The sequence below is a fragment of the Marmota marmota genome, unplaced genomic scaffold, assembly GCF_001458135.2.
Source record: "Marmota marmota marmota unplaced genomic scaffold, marMar, whole genome shotgun sequence".
NCBI classification, from domain to species: Eukaryota; Metazoa; Chordata; class Mammalia; order Rodentia; family Sciuridae; genus Marmota; species Marmota marmota.
In genome coordinates, this window is record NW_025999961.1 from 2,309,528 (window position 1) to 2,332,141 (window position 22,614).

At 34.6% G+C, this 22,614-nt stretch overlaps 1 protein-coding gene across 2 annotated transcripts in view; it reads right to left on the reverse strand.

The window, feature by feature from the left end:
- Wdr70 (WD repeat domain 70) overlaps positions 1–22,614 on the reverse strand; it is a 281,334-nt gene that overhangs the window by 162,536 nt on the left and 96,184 nt on the right. For both annotated transcript variants that reach the window (XM_015496352.2, XM_048802879.1), the window contains exon 9: positions 17,011–17,087. In XM_015496352.2, coding sequence (XP_015351838.1) covers positions 17,011–17,087 — 77 coding nt within the window. The remainder of the gene's footprint in view (positions 1–17,010; positions 17,088–22,614) is intronic.

A 22,614-nucleotide genomic window follows, 5' to 3' on the forward strand; every position in this document is an offset into this window, starting at 1 on the left:
GATCACTGACTTAACATATGAAAGCCATTCATTATAAAATTATTTGAATTTGGTTATAAATGACCCCATTTTGCCCATCAAGTTTATTGTCCACATCAATGATTGAGTATTCTTTTTCATGTAAATCTGATTTGTTACTGCCCTAAAGTCTATTAACCTTTAATAGTTGCCCTTGGAATAAAATCTGAATATATTCAGCATGGTCTATATTGCACTGAAAATTGACCCCTGCCAAATTCTGCAAATTCATTTGATACTGCTCTCCTTCTTTCCCTCTCAGCTCTTGTAATGTTGGATTTCTTCCAATTCCTCTGCCTTTTAATGTACTGTTTCCTATCTCTAAGAGAATCCATTCCTTACTGTCAGACTCCTCTTTCAGCCTACCAATAATCACTCATCTTTCCATTTCAGCTTTTACTGGGGAACAGGAGGGTACTGGGATTTGAACCCAGGACCTCATGCTTGCTAAGCAAGCACTCTACCACAGAGTCACATCCCAGCCCTCCATTTCAGCTTCAACATCACTTCCTCAAAAATTTTACTAACTCTCCAGACCACTTTAATTCTTCCTCATATATTGCTCCTTCACAGAAATTACATACTTATAATTATTAATTATTCAAGAATTTTTAACATTTCCAGATACATTATAAATTCCATAAGATCAAGAACCATTTCATTTATCCACAGCACCTAGTTGAGGCCATGCACACAGTAGGTTCTCAATAAATATTTCCTGGTTGACAGACAAAACGATTTCACAACAAAAAAGGAATGGAATTAAGAAAGCTAAAAATTATGTATCTGAAAAAGATAAATTATTCTCTGAAAAATAATGAATCATGTAGTAACTTATTAAAAAGATTTATAATGTATGTCTGATTAAGACTACTAATCACCACACAGTTGTTTTGTATAAACAAGAAGCTGGCCTATCTCTTTGGTTATTCTATTTAGAGATAAACCTACATACATAAATTTTTGTTGGGAGGAATGTCATCTGTGAGCCTTATTTCCTCCATAAAGACACAAAATTTGACTGAAAACACAGGATTTATGTGTCCTTATGGAGTGCTGCTAAGGGAATCTGTCCTAGGTGTGTTTGCTAATGGATTGATACAGCTTTCCAAAAATAACTGTTGTTTTATTCTGACTAATAGATCTCACGCCACTAAGGAAACATATCTAAAAGAAGCCTGTAATTAATAATTTATGAGATCTTATTTTATACTCTACTTTATTACTATAACAATAACAAAAGTTTTATTAAGGGAAGAGTAAACTATTTTTACTTCAAGCACATTTTAAAAAAAAAAGTAACAAAACCTAACATTCTCATCAAGACAAATTTTAGAAGTATTATCACAGGGAAGGATAGTTTATAAGACAGAAATAGTTTTACCAAGTTGTGTAAACTTACAAGATTTAGAAAAAGGCAATGGAAAAGAGCAACTCATCATTCACACTTCCTTAAAAAGTGCCTGTTAACTTGCCTAACTTCATCATCTCTGTCAATATGAAACTGAAAAGACGAGATGACAATTTCTTCAAAGTTGGGTGTGGATTCAACCCACTTATAAGGCATAACAGAAAAGAAAGGACTCAGAAAAAGTATACAAATAAATTTGCCATGTACTGAGTCACAGAAACTTAGGAAAGAATAATTTAGAAAAGAAAAATAATTTAGTATAATGTCCAAGTCTCTGGAAAAAGCAGAATCAAAATAAAAACTTTAAATTTGAGTTACAAAGTCTATAATATGAAAATACTTTTTATTTCCATCACTGCAACTAAATTCATGAATTTTTACAGCAACAACATCCTTCTTATATATAACTTGATATATGGACAACAGGATTGGCACACATTAAAAAAGTACTGGTGTATTTGTCTTGTGTGCAGATTCATTTAGTCATACATGGAGTGAACTGGCAGTACTGATGCTACCTTGCCTGACTCAGAAATCCACAGATGAAATTCTAACTACTCGCGATCAAATCCTCTGTTAATGGAATACCAATAAACAAGTATATCCTTCAACTTTTGGAGTCTTCCACATTCTTTTTAAAAATCAACAAGTTTATAGATATTTTAAATCAAAATAATGTAATACTTAGAGATGTACTAATGCTGATATTCTTAAAAATGTTTTCCATATGAATCTCAAGAAAAGAAAATGCTAATTAGCATCCTCCACAGTTCATAATCCCTCCATAGGAATTACTATTCAATATTGATGTGCCATGACCAAAATAAGTTATTGACTAAAAATTGTGAAAAGTACACAAATATAGTAAAACAAAACAAACCTGGACTTCAGGAAACTTTCCTCCAATGTTTTTGAAGTTGTTACCATTGTTACAAGTGACCACATAAAACACTTGAAAATTCCATGTAAAAATTACATTAAACTCATACAAGGTTAATAATACAATAATTTTTATCCCTAAACAAATGAGGTGATGATAAAACTGCCTAAGTTAAAAGTATGAGGAAATTATAAATAAAACAGAAGTCATTCATGCATAATGGGAGCAGCCATGTGCACAAGATTAAAATGCTTAATTATAAATAATTCTTGCCTGTTCAGTAAATTCATCTCCCCAAGTAATATTTTATTAGCTTATTTTTAATTACAAAGTACAAATTATAATAATTATAATTAACTATAATTACACTGAAAATTATTATAGTTTCTTGAGATATTATATATTAGGTTTATTAGTGGTCATATTATTTCACCAGTACACACAGTACAGTAAAAATATAATTCATCTCTAAAGTATGGATATCATCTTCCTTTGCCTTTAGCACCTTCACAGATTAGACCAGCACATATTTATCTTACCACAAAAACAAAATCTAACAAAAACTCATAAGCTTCCAGATGGTTTTTGAGGCATTGTTTTCAAATCCCTTCAAAATGACTGATTAAATAAAGCCCCATTTTATACTCTTACCAATCCCTAAGGAAAAATTTATTCTAGAGTTCCAAACACTGAATGATTCTCAATAATTGTCAATTTCAATTTCTCATTAAAATGGTACTTTTAATTTTGATAATAAATTTTAGTAATTTTTTTTCTCAGTGTTTTGAGTTTCATAGTATCATTTATCTTTTTTTTTTAAATACTTATTTTAGTTGTAGTTGGACACAATACCTTTTATTTTATTTATTTTTATGTGATGCTAAGGATCACATCACCCAGGGCCTCACACTGGCTAGGCAAGTGCTCTACCACTGAGCTACAACCCCAGCCCATATCATTTATTTTGACAGAAACTGAGGACATTGACATTTTATTTTTAAAATAAAAGAAATTACAAATAAAATAAACAAAACAAAAACCCACCTTTGTTTTCAATGTAATAAGTTAGCCCACATAAAAATTAACAAATAACTCTTCCTATTTTACTAGAACTGGGGGTGTGGCTCAGTGGAAAAGCACTTGCCTAGTATGTGCAATGTCCTGGTCTCAATCCCCAGTACTCAGGAGGGGAAAAAAAGCCCTCTTCCTATATTAATCAAACACTATAATTCAGTCAATAAGTTTTAAAAATCTGTGACTGAATTGAGGATAGAGTTAAAATTGTGATGCTCACATATTAAATTGGTGATATTTAAAGGGCACCCACAACCATGAATCCTAATTTAAGTATATTAAGCCCCACCTTATGCCCACTCCTTTCTGTTTGAGACAGGATCTCACAAACTTGCTGAAGGTCTTACTAAGTTGCTGAGGCTGACCTAGTACTTGTAATCCTCCTGTGACCTGGTCTCTGAAATTAAAAGGGTGTGCCAACAAGCCCTTCAAAAGCTAAAAATATTGAGAGAAATAATTTTTTTTAACTTTTTAAAAGTTAACACACATTAACTGTACCTATTAATGGGGTCCACTTATTTATATTTCTATACTTGCAAATAGCATGCATCAATCAAATCCAACCTTATAGTATCTTATGAGTTAAACAAATTTATGATTACATTAAAAAGTTATCTACATCTTTCTTGCATTCAAGCCTGCAGGAAAATAGTTTGTCAACAGAAGCTTAATCAAAGTAATACCAATATGTGTACCTCTCAATTACAGCAGTAATTGGGAAGCAGATTCTCATTATTTCCATAACTCCTGGAAAAAATGAGCTTTAAAATGTGTCAGAGTAGCCAAGTATAGTGGTGGCACCCATAGTTCCATTTACTCAGGAGGTTTAGGAAGGTGTATCACTTCAGTCTGTGAATTTGAGACCAGCCTGTGCAACATAACAACACCCCACTTAAATAAACACACACACACACACACACACACACACATTCACACACACCCCTGAGTAATTTTGTCTTCTATTGTATTTTGCTATAACCAGCATGTTTAAATGTGAAAATTTGCAGGATTTAGGCTCTACTAAGAAATCCTAAGAAATTTTTCCCCCAAAGTTACCTATTTCGTGTAAAAGTTCTATTAACAAATAATTTAAAATATGTAGATACACTTAAATTATCTACTCAACAAGAATAAAGTAAAGCCATTTATTTTTTAAATGTTGGTTTCTGTAAAAAAGATACTTTTAAAAATTCTCATGGTTTTAAAATGAAAAACTACAACAATATGTTAAAAAATAATTAGAATTAGATAAAAGGATCAAATGAGATAAAAGCTATACTAAATATTACAGGAATATTATCTAAAAAGTAATTTTTTTTTTGTTTCTGTGAGGGCATCTAGAATAAAGAACCACTGTAAATATAACACTATCTTACTTATCTACCAGCTTAGGCAACATAAAATCCTGCCCAGTGTTAGCCAAAGAGTATGGAAAAATCCATATGCTTAAAAAAAAATTCATACACTACATTAGCTGCTTATTCCTTCTTCTTGTTCCCCAAATCTAAAAAATTTGGGCCATCCCTACACTTTCCCCAGTCTCTGGCTTTTTAAAATTAAAAAACTAAAGGGGAAACTGAGATATTTCTATACAATGTCATACCTACAGCAGCAAGAAGTTAACAACAGAAAGGGAACAACCAAAAAATATAAATAGCAGTCAAGAACTCAAGCTATGTATAGGCCTACATATGCCAAGGCATTCTGAGTCATACTATGCTACAATGCAATAATTTATAAATTGTGAAAATGCTAAAAGCCATTCAAAACACACATAAATAATGTAGGGAACTAATATTTTAAACCACCACCCTCCCCCCAAAAAAATACTTAAACTAGAAAAGAAAACATTTTCAGTTACAGAAAATTTACTTTTCTGAGATCCATTTATATGAATAATCATTCTTTGGAGAATTTTACAATTATGTTTACATATGTTATTAATTATAAAAACTAAGTGAAATCTGCCTAACAGCCTTCCAGTAAAAGTCTGTGAGCTCCAACATGTTCGACACATGTTCCAATAAGAGATGCTCCCCAAGATGTAAGAAAGACCCTCGGCCTGGGGCTGGGGCTCAGTGGTAGAGCACTTGCCTAGCATGTGCAAGGCCCTGGGTTCAATCCTCAGCACCACATAAAAATAAATAAATAAAATAAAGGTATTGTGTCCAACCACAACTAAAAAATAAATATTAAAAAAAAAAGAAAGACCCTCACATCATGAATGAATCCAAGGTTAGTCCTATTCCAGTCATACACAAGACTACACATTTAGTCCAGATTAGAATCTTGTGAATCAAGTATTACTCTATTTTATAGGAATCTAAAACTTGGGGCTAGGGATACAATTCAGTGATAGAGCACATGCCAAGTATATGAAAAGGTCATAGATTGAATCCCCACCACCGGGCAGGGGGTTGTGGGGGGTTGCGTGGAGATCATGCTTCTCAGGCATCTAAACATTGATGGTAAGTTATTTCCTCAAAGCTACTGATAGAGTACCCACTTTTCTCTGGTACTGACTACACAAAGGGCACGCTGTTTCCATTATATAAGGCCAAGACCTGTCAACATTTTTAATTGTATAATTCATCTTTACAAGCTACAACCAAATTTTAAAATATTATATTATTAGATTCTACAAACAAAAGTATTTAGTCATGACACTCTTCATTTCCCAAAGAGTATTCTTAGAACACAACAACACTACCCAAAGAGTAAAAATCAGGGGTTGTCCACTGTGGGAGACAGGACTGTATCAATATGTCTGGAAAATGCTGTTTTCTTCTATTAATATACTTCACAGGACCTTTAAAGTAATTATATCTTTTGACTGTGGCTCTTTAACTGATGACTAAAGAACCCTTTCTCCATCAACATCCAACAGTTCCTAGCAGTCACAGGAAATCCTGAAGTCTATAATCTAATGTATAATCCCAATGAATTCCTGTAATCTAAACCAACTCCAATATGCAGAAAAATTAAAATTTACTGAAAAATATCCAAGAAAAAACTTAACCAAGTGAAATGCAATTAACTATAAATTTCAATTACCCTTTTTCTCCATCTTATATTCAGCTTTTACAGGAAAAATGGTGGAGGTGGAGATGACACCCATATGAACAGATATTAAGAAAATCTCAGCAGGGCATGGTGGCGCAAACCTGTAACCCCAGAAACTAGGGAGGCTGAGGCAGGAGAATCACAAATCCAAAGCCAACCTCAGCAATTTATCCAGACCTGAAGCAACTCAGTGAAACCCTGCCTTCAAATAAAATACAAAAAAAAGGGGGGGCTGGAGATGTGGCTCAGTGATTAACTGCCTCTGGATTCAATCACGGGTACCAAAAAGCTGGGGGGGGGGTCTCCCTAACTTTTTTTTTAAATGCTTCAAAGTTACAAAAAAGTTAAAATGGTACAATAAACACCTATATATCTTTCCTAAGAACACCATATGTAGTAAGAATTTGTCATGTCTCTATTCTCAACCTCTCTCCATATACATATTCATTCATATTCTCCCTTTCTAGCTCCCTCTCTCTCTCTCCTTCCTTCCCTCCCTCACTCACCCACTCCCATATCATTCAAAAGTAAGTTGCTTATATCATTATTGTTCACTCCTATTCACCAACTGGTGTCTTCTAGGAACAAAACCATTTTTCCTCATCACCATATTTTTACATAACATAATCTAATAAAATCATCTGTATCATTTTACATCTGGTACATAATAAATCATCCCCAAAATTCAATGGCTTAGAAAAACAGGATACTTGTTATAGTCAGCTTTTTTGTTTCTGTGACTAAAGGACCTGACCATAACTGTAGAGGACAAAAAGTTTATTTGAGGGCTCACTCAGAGGTCTTAGTACATAGACGGCCGGCTCCATTCCTCAGGGCTCAAGGTGAGGCTGAACATCATGGCCAGAGAGTGTGACACACCGAAGCAGCTCACATCATGGTAAGAGAGAGGTCTACTCCAATTGCCAGATAAAAAAATATACCCCAAGTCACATCCCAATTCCCACCTCCTCAATTACACATCAATTACCACTCAGTTAAACCCTATCCCCTATGGGGGGATTAATTCACTGATTGGGTTAAGACTCCTATAACCCAATCATTTCTCCTCTGAACCTGCATTGAATCACACATGAGCTTCTGGGGGATACCTGACATCCAAACCAAAACATTATTAGTGTTTATGAGTTCAGCATTCAGCTGGTTCTCTCCAGCTGGATTAACTCAAGTGTCTGTGGTGGATTCTGCTGATCTAGGCTGAGCCTCTGTCACAAGGTTGGGAGTTGGCCGGCTATAAACTAATTTAGTATGGCCTGAGATGGGACAACTAAACTGTTTTTTATAGGATCTTTCATCCTAGAGAAAGGTAGCCAAGGTTTCAACAGATAGCAATGCCATAGTTGCAAGGGAATGGACACATACAAGAACTCTTCAAAGGGTTATGTTCAGAAACTACACAGCATCATTTTTGCCACATTCTGTTGGCTAGCTCAGATTCAGGGTAGGAAAAAAGTCATCAATTTCCTCATAATGAAAGACAAACAACTGTTGCCACTTTTGATACCATATCATCCCAATTGTACCAAAAATGTCTCTTTATTGCTATTTTTGGTCCTTTCTTCCTGACTTTCCTTCACAAATTATATGCCATGATCCTTTCATTCAGAGCAGCACACTATCATTTCTTTCATAATGTTGACATTTCATGACATTCAGTTGTTCAAAATAAACTAAACTGACTAGATTTTAATGTTTCCAAATATGTATTTCATGGAACATAAAATGATCTCACAATCATTCACTATATATTTTGCCTACTCTAAATGGTAATATCTTTGAGGATCTAATTAGAATTTCCCTATATTCTTCAATAAGTTCATATCATTTCATTAATTTCCAACTTTTCCACAAAATCAATTTACACCAATACATATATTTCTTTTTTTTTCCTGGTCACCTGTGTTTTATTTATTTATTTATTTATTTATGCATGCCAATGATTGACTCCATGGGCATTTAACCACTGAGTCACCTTTAATTTTTTAATTACTTAATTAATTGATTTTAATGAGGTATACCTGACAACAGAATGCATTTTGATTCATTGTATACAATTGGAGCACAATTTTTCATTACTCTGGTTTTACACAATGTAGCATCTCACCATATGTGCAGTCATACATGTAGCTAAGATAATGATGTCTATCTCATTCCACCATCTTTCCTGCCCCAGTGCCTCCTCCCTTTTGCCAAATAAAAGTTCCTCTATTTTTCTCATGCCCCCCCAGAATTATGAATTAACATCCACTTATCAGAGAAAACATTTGGCCTTTGTTTTTTTTTTAAATTGGCTTACTTCACTTAGCATGATATTCTCCAACTCTATCCATTTACCTGAAAATGCCATGATTTTATTCTGTTTTAATGCTCAGAAATATTCCATTGTGTATACATACCACAGTTTCTTTATCCATTCATCTACTGAAGGACATCTAGGTTGTTTCCACAATTTAGCTATTGTGAATTGAGCTGCTATGAACATTGATGTGGCTACATAATGTCCTTTGGGTATAGATCCAGGAGTGGGATAGCTGGGTCAAATGGTGGTTCCAATCCAAGTTTTCTAAGGAATCTCCTTACTTTTTTCAAGATTGGTTACACCAATTTGTAGTCCCACCACCAATGTATGAATGTGCCTTTTCCCCCCACATGCTCACCAATACTTATTGTTGTCTGTATTCTTGATAACTGCTATTCTGACTGGTGTGAGATGAAATCTTAGAGAAGTTTAGACTTGCATTTCTCTAATTACTAGAGATGTTGAACATTTTTTCATATATTTATTGATCAATTGTATATGTTCCTCTTAGAAGTATCTGTTCAGCTCCTTAGCCCATTTATCAATTGGGATGTTTGGTTTTTGGTGTTAAATTTTTTGAGTTCTTTATATATCCTGGAGATTAGAGCTCTATCTGATGTGCGTGTGGCAAAAATTTGCTCCCAAAATGTAGGCTCTCTCTTCACTTCATTGATTGTGTTTTTTGCTGAGAAGAAGCTTTTTAGTTTGATTCCATCCCATTTATTAATTCTTGATTTTATTTTTATGCTTCAGGAGTCTTGTTAAGGATGTTGGGGCCTAATCTGATGTAATGAAGATTTGGAACTACATTTTTCCTCTACTAGGCGCAGGGTCACTGGGATAATTCCTAGGTCCTTGATCCACTTTGAGTTGAGTTTTATGCATGGTGAGAGATAGGGGTTTAGTTTCATTTTGCTGCATATGGATTTCCACTTTTCCCAGCATCATCTGTTGAAGAGGCTATCTTTTCTCCAAAGTATTCTTTCCTTGATGTGTCTCTGCCTGGTTTTGGTATCAGGATGATACTACCTTCATAGAATGAGTTTGGAAAGGTTCCTTCCTTTTCTATTTCATGGAATAATCTGAGAAGTATTAATTCTTCTTTGAGAACTCAGCTGTGAATCTGTCTGGTCCCAGCATTTCTCTGTTGGTAGGCTTTTCATGGTGTCTTCTATTTCCTTGTTTGAAATTGATCTGTTTAAATTGTGTATGTCCTCTTAACTCAGTTTGGGTTGATCATATGCCTCTAGAAATTTGTGTGTGCCTTCAAGGTTTTCTATTTTACTGGAGTATAAATTTTCAAAATAGTTTCTAATTGTCTTCTGTATTTCAATAGTGTCTATCGTGATATTTCCTTTTTTATCACAAATTTTAGTGATTTGAGTTTTATCTTTCCTTCTTTTCTTTAGGGTGCCTAAGGGCCTGTCAATTTTATTTATTTTTTTAAAGAACTGGGTATTTTTGGTCAATTTTTTGAATTGTTTCTTTTGTTTCAATTTCATTGATTTCTGCCCTGATTTTAATTATTTCCTATCTTCTACTACTTTTGGTGTTAGTTTGTTCTTTGTCTAGGGCTTTGAGTTGTCATGTCAGGTCATTTAATGAATGAGCTTAATGCAATAAACTTTCCTCTTAGCACTGCCTTCATAGCGTCCCAGAGATTTTGATCATTTCTCGATAAGAATTTTTTTTAATCTCCTCCCTGATGTCTTCTGTTATCATGTGTCATTCAATAGCATATTATTTAGTCTCCAGGTGTTGAAGTAGCATCTATTTTTTATTTTATCATTGATTTCTAATTTCATTCCATTATGGTCAGAATGTAGAGTAGAATCTCTCTTTTTTTTTTTTGTATTTGCTAAGACTTGCTTTGTGGCATAACATATGGTCTATTTTGGAGAATTATCCATGTGCTGCTGAGAAGAAAGTGTATTCACTTGTTGATGGATGGAATATTCTATATATGTCTGTTGAGTCTAAATTATTGACTGTATTATTGAGTTCTATAATTTCTTTGTTTAGTTTTTGTTTGGAAGATCTATCCAATGGTGAGAGAGGTATATTAAAGTCACCCAGTATTACTGTGTTGTGGCCTATTTGGTTCTTTTAGATGAGAAGGGTTTGTTTGATATATACAGATGTCCCGTTGTTTGAGGCATAGATATTTGTGATTGTTATGTCTTGTTGATGTATGAATCCTTTAAGCAGTATAAAATGTCATTCACTAGCTTTGGTTTGAAGGCCACTTTATCTGATATGAGAATGGAAATCCCTGCTTGTTTACATGGTCCAAGTGGGTGGTACTTTTTTTCCACCCTTTCACCTTCAGTCTGTGAATGTCTTTTCCTGTGAGATGAGTCTCTTGAAGGAAACATACTGTTGGGTCTTTTTATTTTATTCAAGTATGTTTGTCTATGTCTTTTAATTGATGATTTTAGGTAATTCACATTTAGGGTTATTATTGAAATATTATTTGTATTCTTGGACATTTTGGTTTATTTTTGGTTTTTACCTTGACTTGGTATCTCCTTTGATTAGCCTTTCTTTTAGTGTAGTTCCTCCCTTTGCTGATTTTCGTTGTTGTTTTTCATTTCCACTTCTTGGAATATTTTGCTGAAAATGCTCTGTAGTGTAAACTTCCTCACTATAAATTCTTTTCACTTTTGTTTATCATAAAGGTTTTTATTTCATTATCAAATCTGAAGGTTAATTTTGCTGGATATAAGATTCTTGGTTGGCATCCATTTTCTTTCAGAGCTTGGAATATGCTGCTCCAGAATCTCCTGGTTTTGAAGGTCTGGGTTGAAAAATCTGAGATCCAAATTGGTCTCCCCCCATATGTGATCTGATTCCTCTCTTGCGGCCTTTAAGATTCTATTCTTATTCTGTATGTTAGGCATTTTCATTATAATGTGGCTTGGTGTAGATCTGTTGTAATTTTGTATATTTGGTATCCTGTAAGTAAGCCTCTTGTATTTGATTTTCCAATTCATTCTTCATTTTTGGGAAGTTTTCTGTTATTATATCATTGAAGAGCTTGTGCATTCCTTTGGGTTGAATATCTCTGCCTTCCTCTGCCCTAATAACTCTTAGATTTGGTCTCTTGATGCTATCCCATAATTCTTGGGTATTCTATTCATGGTTTCTTACCATCTTCACTGTGTGGTCAACTTTATTTCAAGACTGTACATTTTGTCTTCATTATCTGATGTCCTGTTTTCCAAGTGATCTACTCTGTTGGTGATGCTTTCTATTGAGTTTTTTTATTTTGTTTATTGTTTCCTTCATTTCAAGGATTTCTGACTTTTCTTTTTTTCAGAATCTCCATCTCTATCTTGAAGTAATCTTTTTCTATCTGTATTTGCTCCCTTATCTCTTTGTTGGTGTGATCAATGGTTGCCAGTATTCGCTCTCTTATCTCTTTGTTGGAGTGATCAATTTTTGCCTGTATTTGCTCACTTAAGTCATTCTTTAATTCATAGATCATTTTAATTATGTACATTCTGAACTCCTTTTCTGATATTTCATCAACTGCGCTGTCCATGGATTCTATTATTGTTGTATCTTGATTTGTTTGGAGCACTTTCTTCCCTTGTTTTTCATTTTGTTTATGTGTCTTCCTGTCTTGCAATGCAGATCTCAGGTATTAACAGTTTTTACCCTATAACCCTGTAGTGCCCCTAAAGATTACCTGTACCTCACTTTGGTATTGAGCTTCAAGTCCCCAGCCAATGTCCCACGATGGATGCTACTGCAACTAAAGGTAGTGGCGGCAACAGCGGAGGTAACTCAAGACAGCAGTGGAGGGTATCCCAAGATGAAGGCAACCACTTTCAGAGACAGGGCTGAAAGAATAGGCCTTACAATGGCTTTGGGCTGCCTATTCCGAGATGCAGTTGCCTCCAGGCCCTGTCTGTTGTCCCAAGGTGAAGGATTCTGCGTGGGGAGGGTTATGGCAATGGCTGCAGTGTCCCAAGATGGAGGTGTGCTAGGCCTGGGCTCCTGGGTGGGTTAACAGGGCATTGCTGGGCCTAACCTGGGCCCACGGATACACATGTTTCAAACTCTCATGGGAAGATTTCCCCAGAATCTTCTGAGCAAGTAGTATTGATAACCCTTCCTCTCTGTTTCCTTCACCTACATGTCATCATTGCCAGTGAATGGTGTTTGTTTGTTTGTTTGTACTGAGGACTGAACCCAGGGTAACTTAATCACTGAGCCACATCCCCAGACCTTTTTGTTTTTTTTTTATTTTGAGATGGGAGTCTCCCTAAGTTGCTTAGGGCCTCCCTAAGTTGCTGAGGCTGGCTTTGTACTTGTGATCCTCCTGCCTCAGCCTCTTGAGTCGTTTGGATTACATGTGGTCATCATCATGCCCAGCTAATGTTTTTAATACTACACGTACAGTGTGACGTTGTCCCAGATCATGGAAGATTAGTAAAAATTAGGTCTCACTGTGGTTTTCTGGTTGGATGGTTGGTTGGTTGGTTGGTTAGTTTGGCAATTCTGGAGATCAAACCTGAGTGCATGAGAGCCAAGCACTCTACTGCTGAGCTATATCCTCTCAGCTCTTGATCTTTTAAAAAAAGTCTCTGGTTCTTATTTTTTACCAGCTGTTACACAATCCAATCCCTCAAATACTTATTCAGTCATTTTTCACAAATGGTCACAGCCAGTGGTTCCTCCTTTCACTCTATCCTAAATCCACTTGTTCTGTGCCTACCTGTTTTCTTTTCTTTATTTTTTTTTAATTGCTATTCATCTGTATTTCCTCTCTCCCCTGACTGGGGAAGAAGCCAATTTTCTACTTTCTCCTCCTCACTAAAACCTTTAAAATGCACACACATTTCACAGTGAGTCACTATAGAAAATTAGAAAAGAATAGCAAACTCTACAAAGATAACAAAACTTGACAAAAGTTATCTTTTAGCTCACCTAAAAGAAATCTGGAAACAGGAATATAATATCCAGTCCCATTTATGCTAATGAGATCTTGGAGATAAAAAAAATGACCTTTTATTTAAAGCAGCACACTGTTCTCTTTGTTTAGTTTTTACTTAGGAATGTGTTAGGGAGACCCACACCAACTCCCTCTAAGAGGAACTATGGAACCATCCATGGGCCTGTAAATATTGTTTACTACTAATTATATCAGGTCATTCTTCCAGCACAGCCAGAATAACCCCATGCCTCTCAAAGCAATTAGAGTTTCCTGGAGAGCATAAAGACCCACTCACTACCACAAGTTCTTTTCATGATCCTCCTCATAATCAGGTAATGTGCAAGTATCATCACAGCAGTGCTTTGTAGGAGAACTCCAAGGCAAAGGAAATCTGTCCTCTGATAGGAAGTATTTTGCGGAGTATTCTTTATAAGATGAGGTTTTATATCCATTCCTTATATAAAAGTGATTTGTGCCCTGTAGTACCTGTATCTATAAGTCAATCACCATCATCTTTGTGATCACCACTCACAAACTTGTGTACAGCCATTCACAGTACATTTACATTCTGACTCAGCCACTTAGAATCATATGTCCTTGGAAAAGTCACAATCAGATCTTCATTTGGAATACACAATAACACTACTGCCTACAAACCTCATTGCTATGAGGAAAAAATAAGACAATGCTTAGCATACATGAAGTGTACTGAACACTTCTGGCTCATAGAAGTACTCAGTGAATATTAACTATTATTAGCTATTAATCTCAGTAGTAATTCATTGAGAAATGTTAACAAAATGTAGAGAGACCATTCCTATTGATTAAATTTTCAATATTATGAAAAAGATTGGGTATTCTTTAATGGCTTCTCTTATCATTACATTGAAATCCTAGCCTTTTTCATTTAACCTACAACATCCTATATGACTGGTCCTTGCCTTCCTCTCCAAACTCATTTCCTATCATTCTCACCCTTCCCAACAGCCCCCCAAAATCAACTACCCTGGTATTTCTTTCCCTCAAACATGTTTCATTGCATTCTCATCTTAAGGTTTCTAAATATGCTATCATTTTGGCCTGGAAAGCTCTTTCCCTGTGGTGGTCTCCTTTGCATGATTTAAGTCTCACCTGCAGGATGACTTCCTCAGAAGCTTTCACTGTCCTATGTGTTCTTTTTCTCTTATTTGGTCTATTCTTTTGCTTAAACTGAATTTTTAACACTAGTTACTACATTTAACTATATGTAGAAGAATAAAACTAGACCAATGTCTTTCACCTTCCACAAAAAATCAATCCGAAGTGGATCAAAACCTAGGAATTGGACCAGAAACTTTTCAGCTGCTAGGAAAAAAAATGGGGTCATCCCTCCAAGACCCTCACAGATACTGAATTCCTTAACAAGACCCCTAAAACTCAAGAAACAAAATGAGGAATTAAGAAGTGGGACAGCATCAAATTAAAAAGTTTTTGCACAGCAAAGAAAACAGTTAAAAATTTGAAGAGACAGCCTATGGAATGGGAGAAAATGTTTGCCACCTACTCGTCTGACAAGGGGATTAATGTCCAGAATTTATAAAGAACTTAAAAAACTTCACACACACACACACACACACACACACCAAATAACCCAAACAATAAATGGGCAAATGAACTAAACATACACTTCTCAAAAGAGGAAATACAAATGGCCAACAAATATATAAAAAAAAAATGTTCAACATCTCTAGCAATCAGAGAAACACAAATCTAAATTACATTGAGATTTCATCTCACTCCAGTTAGAATGGCAATCTCCGAGGATATAAATAATAATAAATGCTGGTGAGAATGTGGGAAAAAGGACTCATACATTGTTGGTAAGACTGTAAATTAATACAACCACCCTGGAAAGCAGTTTGGAGATTCCTCAAAAGAGCAGAAATAGAATGACCACATAGCCCAGCTATCCCACTCCTTGGTATTTATCCAAAAGAACTAAAACCAGCATACTATGGTGATACAGGTACATCAATGTTTATAGCAGTGCAATTCACTGCAGACAACGTATAGAACCGGTCCAGTTGAATACATAAAGAAAATTTGGTACATAAACACAATGGAATATTATTCAGCCATAAAGAAGAATGATATTATGGCATTTGTTGATAAATGGATGAAATTGGAGAACATCATGCTAAGTGAAATAAGCCAGACTCAGAAAGTCAACGGTCAAATGTACTCTTTCATATACAGAAGCTAGAGCAAAATAAGGAGGAAAAAGATGTGTGTGGGGGAATACCATTAAAATAGAAAGCAGATCGGTGGAGTAGAAGAATGAGAACAGAGAAAAAACTGAGGGGAGAAAAGGAAGTAGTATTAGGGACTGAAATGGAGCAAATCATATTCCATGAATATATGATTATGTCAAAATAAAACCCACAATTATGTAGAACTATAATGTACTTCTAAAAACATTTTTAAAAGAAAAGTTTGAAACTTTTAAAAAATACTGTATTATTGATTTTTTGGTGTGTCTATACCGTCTCTGTCTTCTAGCACTCACTTCCATGTAGTCAGAAACTTCACTGAAAGTGTACTTACACACAGTGAACATGCTATACATGGTGAATGAACCAAGTATCTGACTGATCTTCCAGAGCTTAACTCTCAGTTAATTACTTTTCTCAGAGACAAAAGGTCAGAAAAAGGTAAATCAAACTAAAAATCACCCTAATTTATTACTGTCATTTTTCTTTAAAAGTTGGTTTTGTGTGTGTGTGTGTGTGTGTGTGTATGTGTGTGTGTGATGGAAGTATATGGTTAAAAGTTCACTGATCTCACATAGAATTATGGTTGAAAAAAGCCCAACTTAATATCATTTCAGATAGATAAACCTTTTTTTTTTTACTGTTTATTTTTTAGTGGTCGTTGGACACAATATCTTTATTTTATTTATTTATTTCTATGTGGTGCTGAGAATCAAACCTAGGGCCTGGCACGTGCTAGGTGAGCACTCTACCACTAAGCCAGAATCCCAGCCCATAAATAAATCTTTACTGTAAGAAGCAAGAAATTATTACTACAGTTTCAAAGTTATTTAATTATATAAATCTGATCCTTTATGTCCTGTGATAAAATTCTACTGGGATTCATATCAACTCTCATTTTCATAGTGTTCATATTTATTTAATTAAACCTTATACTAAAACCAAAGCTAAAACCAAAGTTAAAAATAAGTATATATAAATATCAGGATTCCTTATACTGTTTTTTTTTTTACTGTTGAAAAATACTGAATTAGATAAATTATCAACAATACTCACGCATCATTTGAGCAAGTCATAAATTCTCCCTTTATTTTGGGATGCCATGAGCCAGTATGAAGCATTGCTGTGTGACCCTTGGAAAAATAAAGACAAAGGGAATAAAAGATGTTTTAAAAAGGTAAACAATAAATTGATGAGAAACTGACATTTCACATTAAAAACTTTTTTCTTCTCAAAAACATATTATTTTAATTATAAGCTTATACTATTTTATCCCAATTTTATCTCATAACATGTTTTGCTTTTTTCATTTTGTTAATCCAATTGTGTATACCCCCTGCCAACTCTCAAAATTACCACAATGCTTTCTTGCAACAGGTACTTAATAAGGTGGGAAATTAAGAGAATAATACACTCTTGTTAGGGGATAAAAAAAAAAAACATAATAAGAAGGACAGAATGGCCCTTCTTTAAAGATCATGATTCTTTTCTACAATGAAAAATAATTAAGAATAATAGAAAGCATTTACAAATAAGTACAACAAAGGCAAGAAATGTGGGTTCCACATTTCCTAAAATTGTGTCCATAATCTTGTCTACAATATATCTGTAACAGTAATTATGGGAAATGAAAAAAACATGTAAAATGATTTTGGAAAATTAATTCTACAAAATATATAGAATATAAAAATACTAGAATTATGAAGTTGGAATAAAAATTGATAGATACTCCAAATCAACCACAGAGTACAGATTAAATAGTCTATAAAAATAAAACATACACATACACATACCCACCCCTACCAGTCCCAGGGAACAAAATTCACTAGAATGGTGTCCTATGGTTAAGTCAGGTTCAGATGGGACACAAAAAAGCCTAATACTTTTTAGTGTAATAGTGGCAGTGTCTCTTACTCTGACAATGTCCAAAATAAAACTATGCTTAAAACAGCAAAATTATATATTAAAAGTGGTTTACAGGAAAAATAATGGTACTAGAAAGAATGAATTAGAATAATATGTGGGCCTAGAGATCATCTCTAGTCCATGTTGCCCAATGCCTCAAATTGTATTTGGCCGAGTCCTGCCATTCTGCTCAAGTTTACAGGGTATAAATGGGGAGATACCACAAAGGTAGAGAATCTTGGCCTGCAATAGGAAGGCATAAAATTAAAGCAATGCCCACAGGGACAGTTAGGAAGTTTAAGATCCCATTTCCCACTTAAGACCTGCATATCCAAGCATCTACTTGACATTTCTACCTGCATAACAAAAGCATCTCAAACATAATAAGGAGATCTTGATTCTTACTGTCTAAATCATTTCCAATTTTTTTGCCAGGTTCTCAAGCAAAAAACTTGGAAGTCAACTTTGAATACTTCCATAACCCTAATTCTAAAATTTTCTACCCAACTGGATTCAATCCAAAAGCTAGTCTTGCCAATTCTATCCAAAATGTATCTCAAATCTATCCACTTTTCTCTTTTTCACCACTCTCATTTGTCTATGACTCAACATTATCTCATGGTTCTAAATCAGTTATTATTTACTGGAACAGATAGATTTGTTACTACTACTCTCTCTACTTTTACCTTAACATTCTGTTTATCACATAGCAATCAGTACAATCCTTTAAAAATATAACTATAAACATGACACTCTTCTGCCTATAACCTTTGCTGGTTTTTTAATCTCTACAGTTTAAACAAATTACATTTCCTAGCCCCTGGTTTCCTTGCAAATTCACTTATTTTGTGTCCATTCCTGCCCAAAATGTACCACCCACTGCCCTCTTTTCCCATATCAGATACATGCTTTTCCATCTACTAGAACTTTTATTTACCCCTTTCTCCTGATAGTTCCTTCTCATTCTTCCAATCTCAGCTTACAGGTCAGTGGTTCAAGTAAGTATTTCCTGGCTCTCAATTTAAGTAAACATGGTGCATCTCATTGTTCTTTTCCAAACACCTGTCCATTTCCTTAATAATAGCTAGCTAGCATGATTTGTAACTCTTTATTCATTTGCTATTTGTTAAAGGATGTTAAAAATTCTACATATTCATGATCAAATATAGATGGGGAACCCTAAAATTTAACATAAACAGAAAAAATGAATTTTACTATATTTCAGATAAGCAAAAGATACATCAAAAGACTAAACAGAAGATAGTAAGTAACTATATACCCTGTAGTGAGCTGAATGGCGGCCACAAAAAAGATATGTCCATATCCTAGTCCACGGAACTTGAGAATGTAACCTCTTTTGGAAAAAGTATCTTCAGACATAAGTAGGAATCTCTAGGTGAGTTATCTAAATCCAATGATGTATATCCTTATAGGAAAGAGAAGAAAAGACACAAAAAGAACACTACGTAAAGCAGAGACTGGAGTTATGTACCCATAAGCCAAGAAACATCTGGAGTCAACAGAAGCTGAAAGAAGAAACGAACTCCCCTCCCCATTAAGAATCACTGGAGGAAGTGTGACCCTGCCAATATCTTGATTTCTGACTTCTGCACTACAGAACTTAAAAAGTACAGATTTCTTATTTATTAAAATTATCATGTTTGTGGTAGTTATGTATAGTAGCCCAACAAACCTAGAAAATAGTCTCCGTCTGAGACCCAAAGTATTGTAAATAAATAGTGAATTCCAGTTAGCACATTTGTTTCTTTTCTGTAATGGTATGCATTAACAATGATGAAACTGCTTTCAAAATAGCAAAGAATTAAGCCAATGAACAAATACATTGAGGATAATGTGAGTAAGGTTTCTCATGATGGTGTGGTATATGTTTGAAATTAGGGACGATATGAATTCTTGATTTTTAATAAGTAGATTTGAATAAATATAGTTGTGTGTATCTGTTATTCTTGAGCTCTATATACTGAAAATGACTAAAAACAATACACTCTAGCAAAACTAGCACAGAAATCCTGGATTTTAAAAATCATTCCGTAATAAAAGGAACCTGGAGAAATTACTACTTATAGGGCCAGGATTTGCTATTTGTTAAAGGATGTTAAAAATTCTACATATTCATGATCAAATATAGATGGGGAACAGAGGAACATGGAACATGTTATTGTGTCAAAAAATAAGAAAGCACTGCAGAAGTGATGGAGATATATTAAAAAGATAAAATACAGGTCAAATGGGCTTTCACTGGCTAAGTCAGAAAGAGCTGGGACATCAAAATACATGAAGATAGTAAAAGATTATAAACCAATGACTAAAGTAAGAACCCTTGAATACATACTAATATAATGAATAAGTAAACAAATAGAAGAAAAAACTCTTCCTTACAGTGGAATGCTACCCAATAAACATAAAATGAATGACAGAGTTAGAAAGATAATTATTTTATAATCATCACAGTAATAACCACCTCAGGCAAGAATCATCAAGGAATGTTAAAACTAGTGGAGGAAAGTCTGAAAATGAACAGGATATTTATTTGGCTTCAAAATCTCTATGAAAATTACTCGATAATTACAAAGAAGAAATATCTTTATAGCAAAGAATCCTGCTAGACACCACCTTAAACAAGCGATCCAGGTTAACATCACTAATATTGGCACAAACTAATATCATGTACTTCCTTATATGAAGAAATAAGGACACAATATTGTTTCTGTGACAGTTCTTCTAAAAATGCAAAAGCAGACTCAATTATGATGAAAACCAGGTAAAACCAAATTCCATATTATATAAAATAACTGACTTAGTCTTCCAAAAGGTCAAGATAAGAAAACACCAAAAAAGGCAGAGAAGTCTTCTCAAATTAAAGGAGACAAAATACATAATATCTATACACAATGTGTGCTCTGCAGAAATAGTTATAAAGATTGCAGGGAAACCTGAATTCCAGTGAAACCTGAATATAAACAATGATCCCTGGGCCGGGCGTGGTGGCGCATGCCTGTAATCCCAGTCATTCAAGAGGCTGAGACAGAAGGATCGAGTGTTCAAAAGCCAGTCTCAGCAACCTAGCAAGGCCTTAAATAACTCAGTGAGACTCTGTCTCTAAATAAAATACAAAATAGGGCTGAGGATGTGGCTCAGTGGTCGAGTGCCTCTAAGTTCAATACACAGGACCAAAAAAAAAAAAAAAGAATGATCCCTAGTTAGCACATATAGACCAACTGGAATAGAAACAAGAAAGGCTTTAAAAATTAAATCAACATTAGAAAGAAAAACAGCTCATAGGCAGCACATTAGAATCTGAAGTCTAAAACTAATGAGGTTGACTGTCCATACAGACACACATGTGCAGGCACACTCATACCATCATGATCAACAACCAAAAATAGTACCGTGCAGAGGTTTGACACAGGACTCAGAGTCTCTTAACACAATTTAAAATATCAAGGCTACAACCCAAAATTAAACATACAAGCAATGAGAACAACCTAACCGCTCTCAAAAGACAAAAGACGCCACCACAAAATAACTAATTAGAACAAATTTTAAAAATTTTTAAAAAGATGCCACCACAAGAAAACCCAAAATGATGGAATTATCAGAGAAAAACTTCAAGTCAGTATTTATACCCATACTACAAAAAGAGAAAGGAAACACTTTTGAAACAAATGTGTTATTGCTGCTGTTGTTATTTTTGGAGACAGGGTCTTGCTAAGTTGCTTAAGGCCTCACTAAGTTGCTGAGGCTGCTTTAAACTTGTGATCCTCCTGCCTGAGCCTCCCAAGCTACTGAGATTATAGATGTAAGCCATTGTTCCCAGCAAATGTGTTCTGGTTTTGATATGATCTATCCCATAAAAGCTCCTGTTAATGCAGGAATATTCAGAGGTGAAATGATTAGATTATGAGATGTAACCTAATCAGTCCATCTAGATTTAAAATCTGCAGACACGTCATAATCTATTAAAGTTAAAAATAAAGGTCTTAAAATAAACAGACAGAAATAAAAATCATATTACATATAGAAAAACAATATTTTAATTACTATAGATTACTCATCAAAAATAATGAAAGTCAGAAGGAATTAAGACAAATTTTAAATACTGAAAGAAAAATAATGCTTTTGTTGTTGTTGTTGCTGGGATTGAAATCATAGGCACTCAACCACAGAGCTACATTCCCAGTTCTTTTTTGGAGACAGAGATTCACTAAGTTGTTGAGGGTCTCATTAACTTACTCAGGCTGCCCTGAACCTGCCATCCTCCTGTCTCAGCCTCCTCAGTCACTGGGATTACTGGCAAGCGCCACAAGGTCTGGCAAATACTTTCAATTTAAATGCACAAAAAAATGCCCTTTCAGGACTAAAGAAAGAAAGAAAAGAAATAGAAACATTCTGAGATGAAAGAACTATAAAATGACACCACCACTAAATCTGTTTTTGAAAAATGCTTCCGGGGGGCATATCATATCAAAACCATAACACATTTGCTAGGTACAGTGCCTTACATCTGAATAGCTAGGTGTGGGGTGTTTTGGGAATCAATTACCCAGAAATACTGAAGGATGATTGTCTGTGTATGGTGAGGACGGGAATCATGCATAACATTCCTTAGAGCCACCACTTGAAAAAAAACTATGAAAAGCCATAACAAAAAGCCAGCAAGTAAGCTAAACAGAATTTTAACAATGTTGAAAGAAGTAAAAAATGATGAAGCAAGGAACAAATAATAGAAAGGAC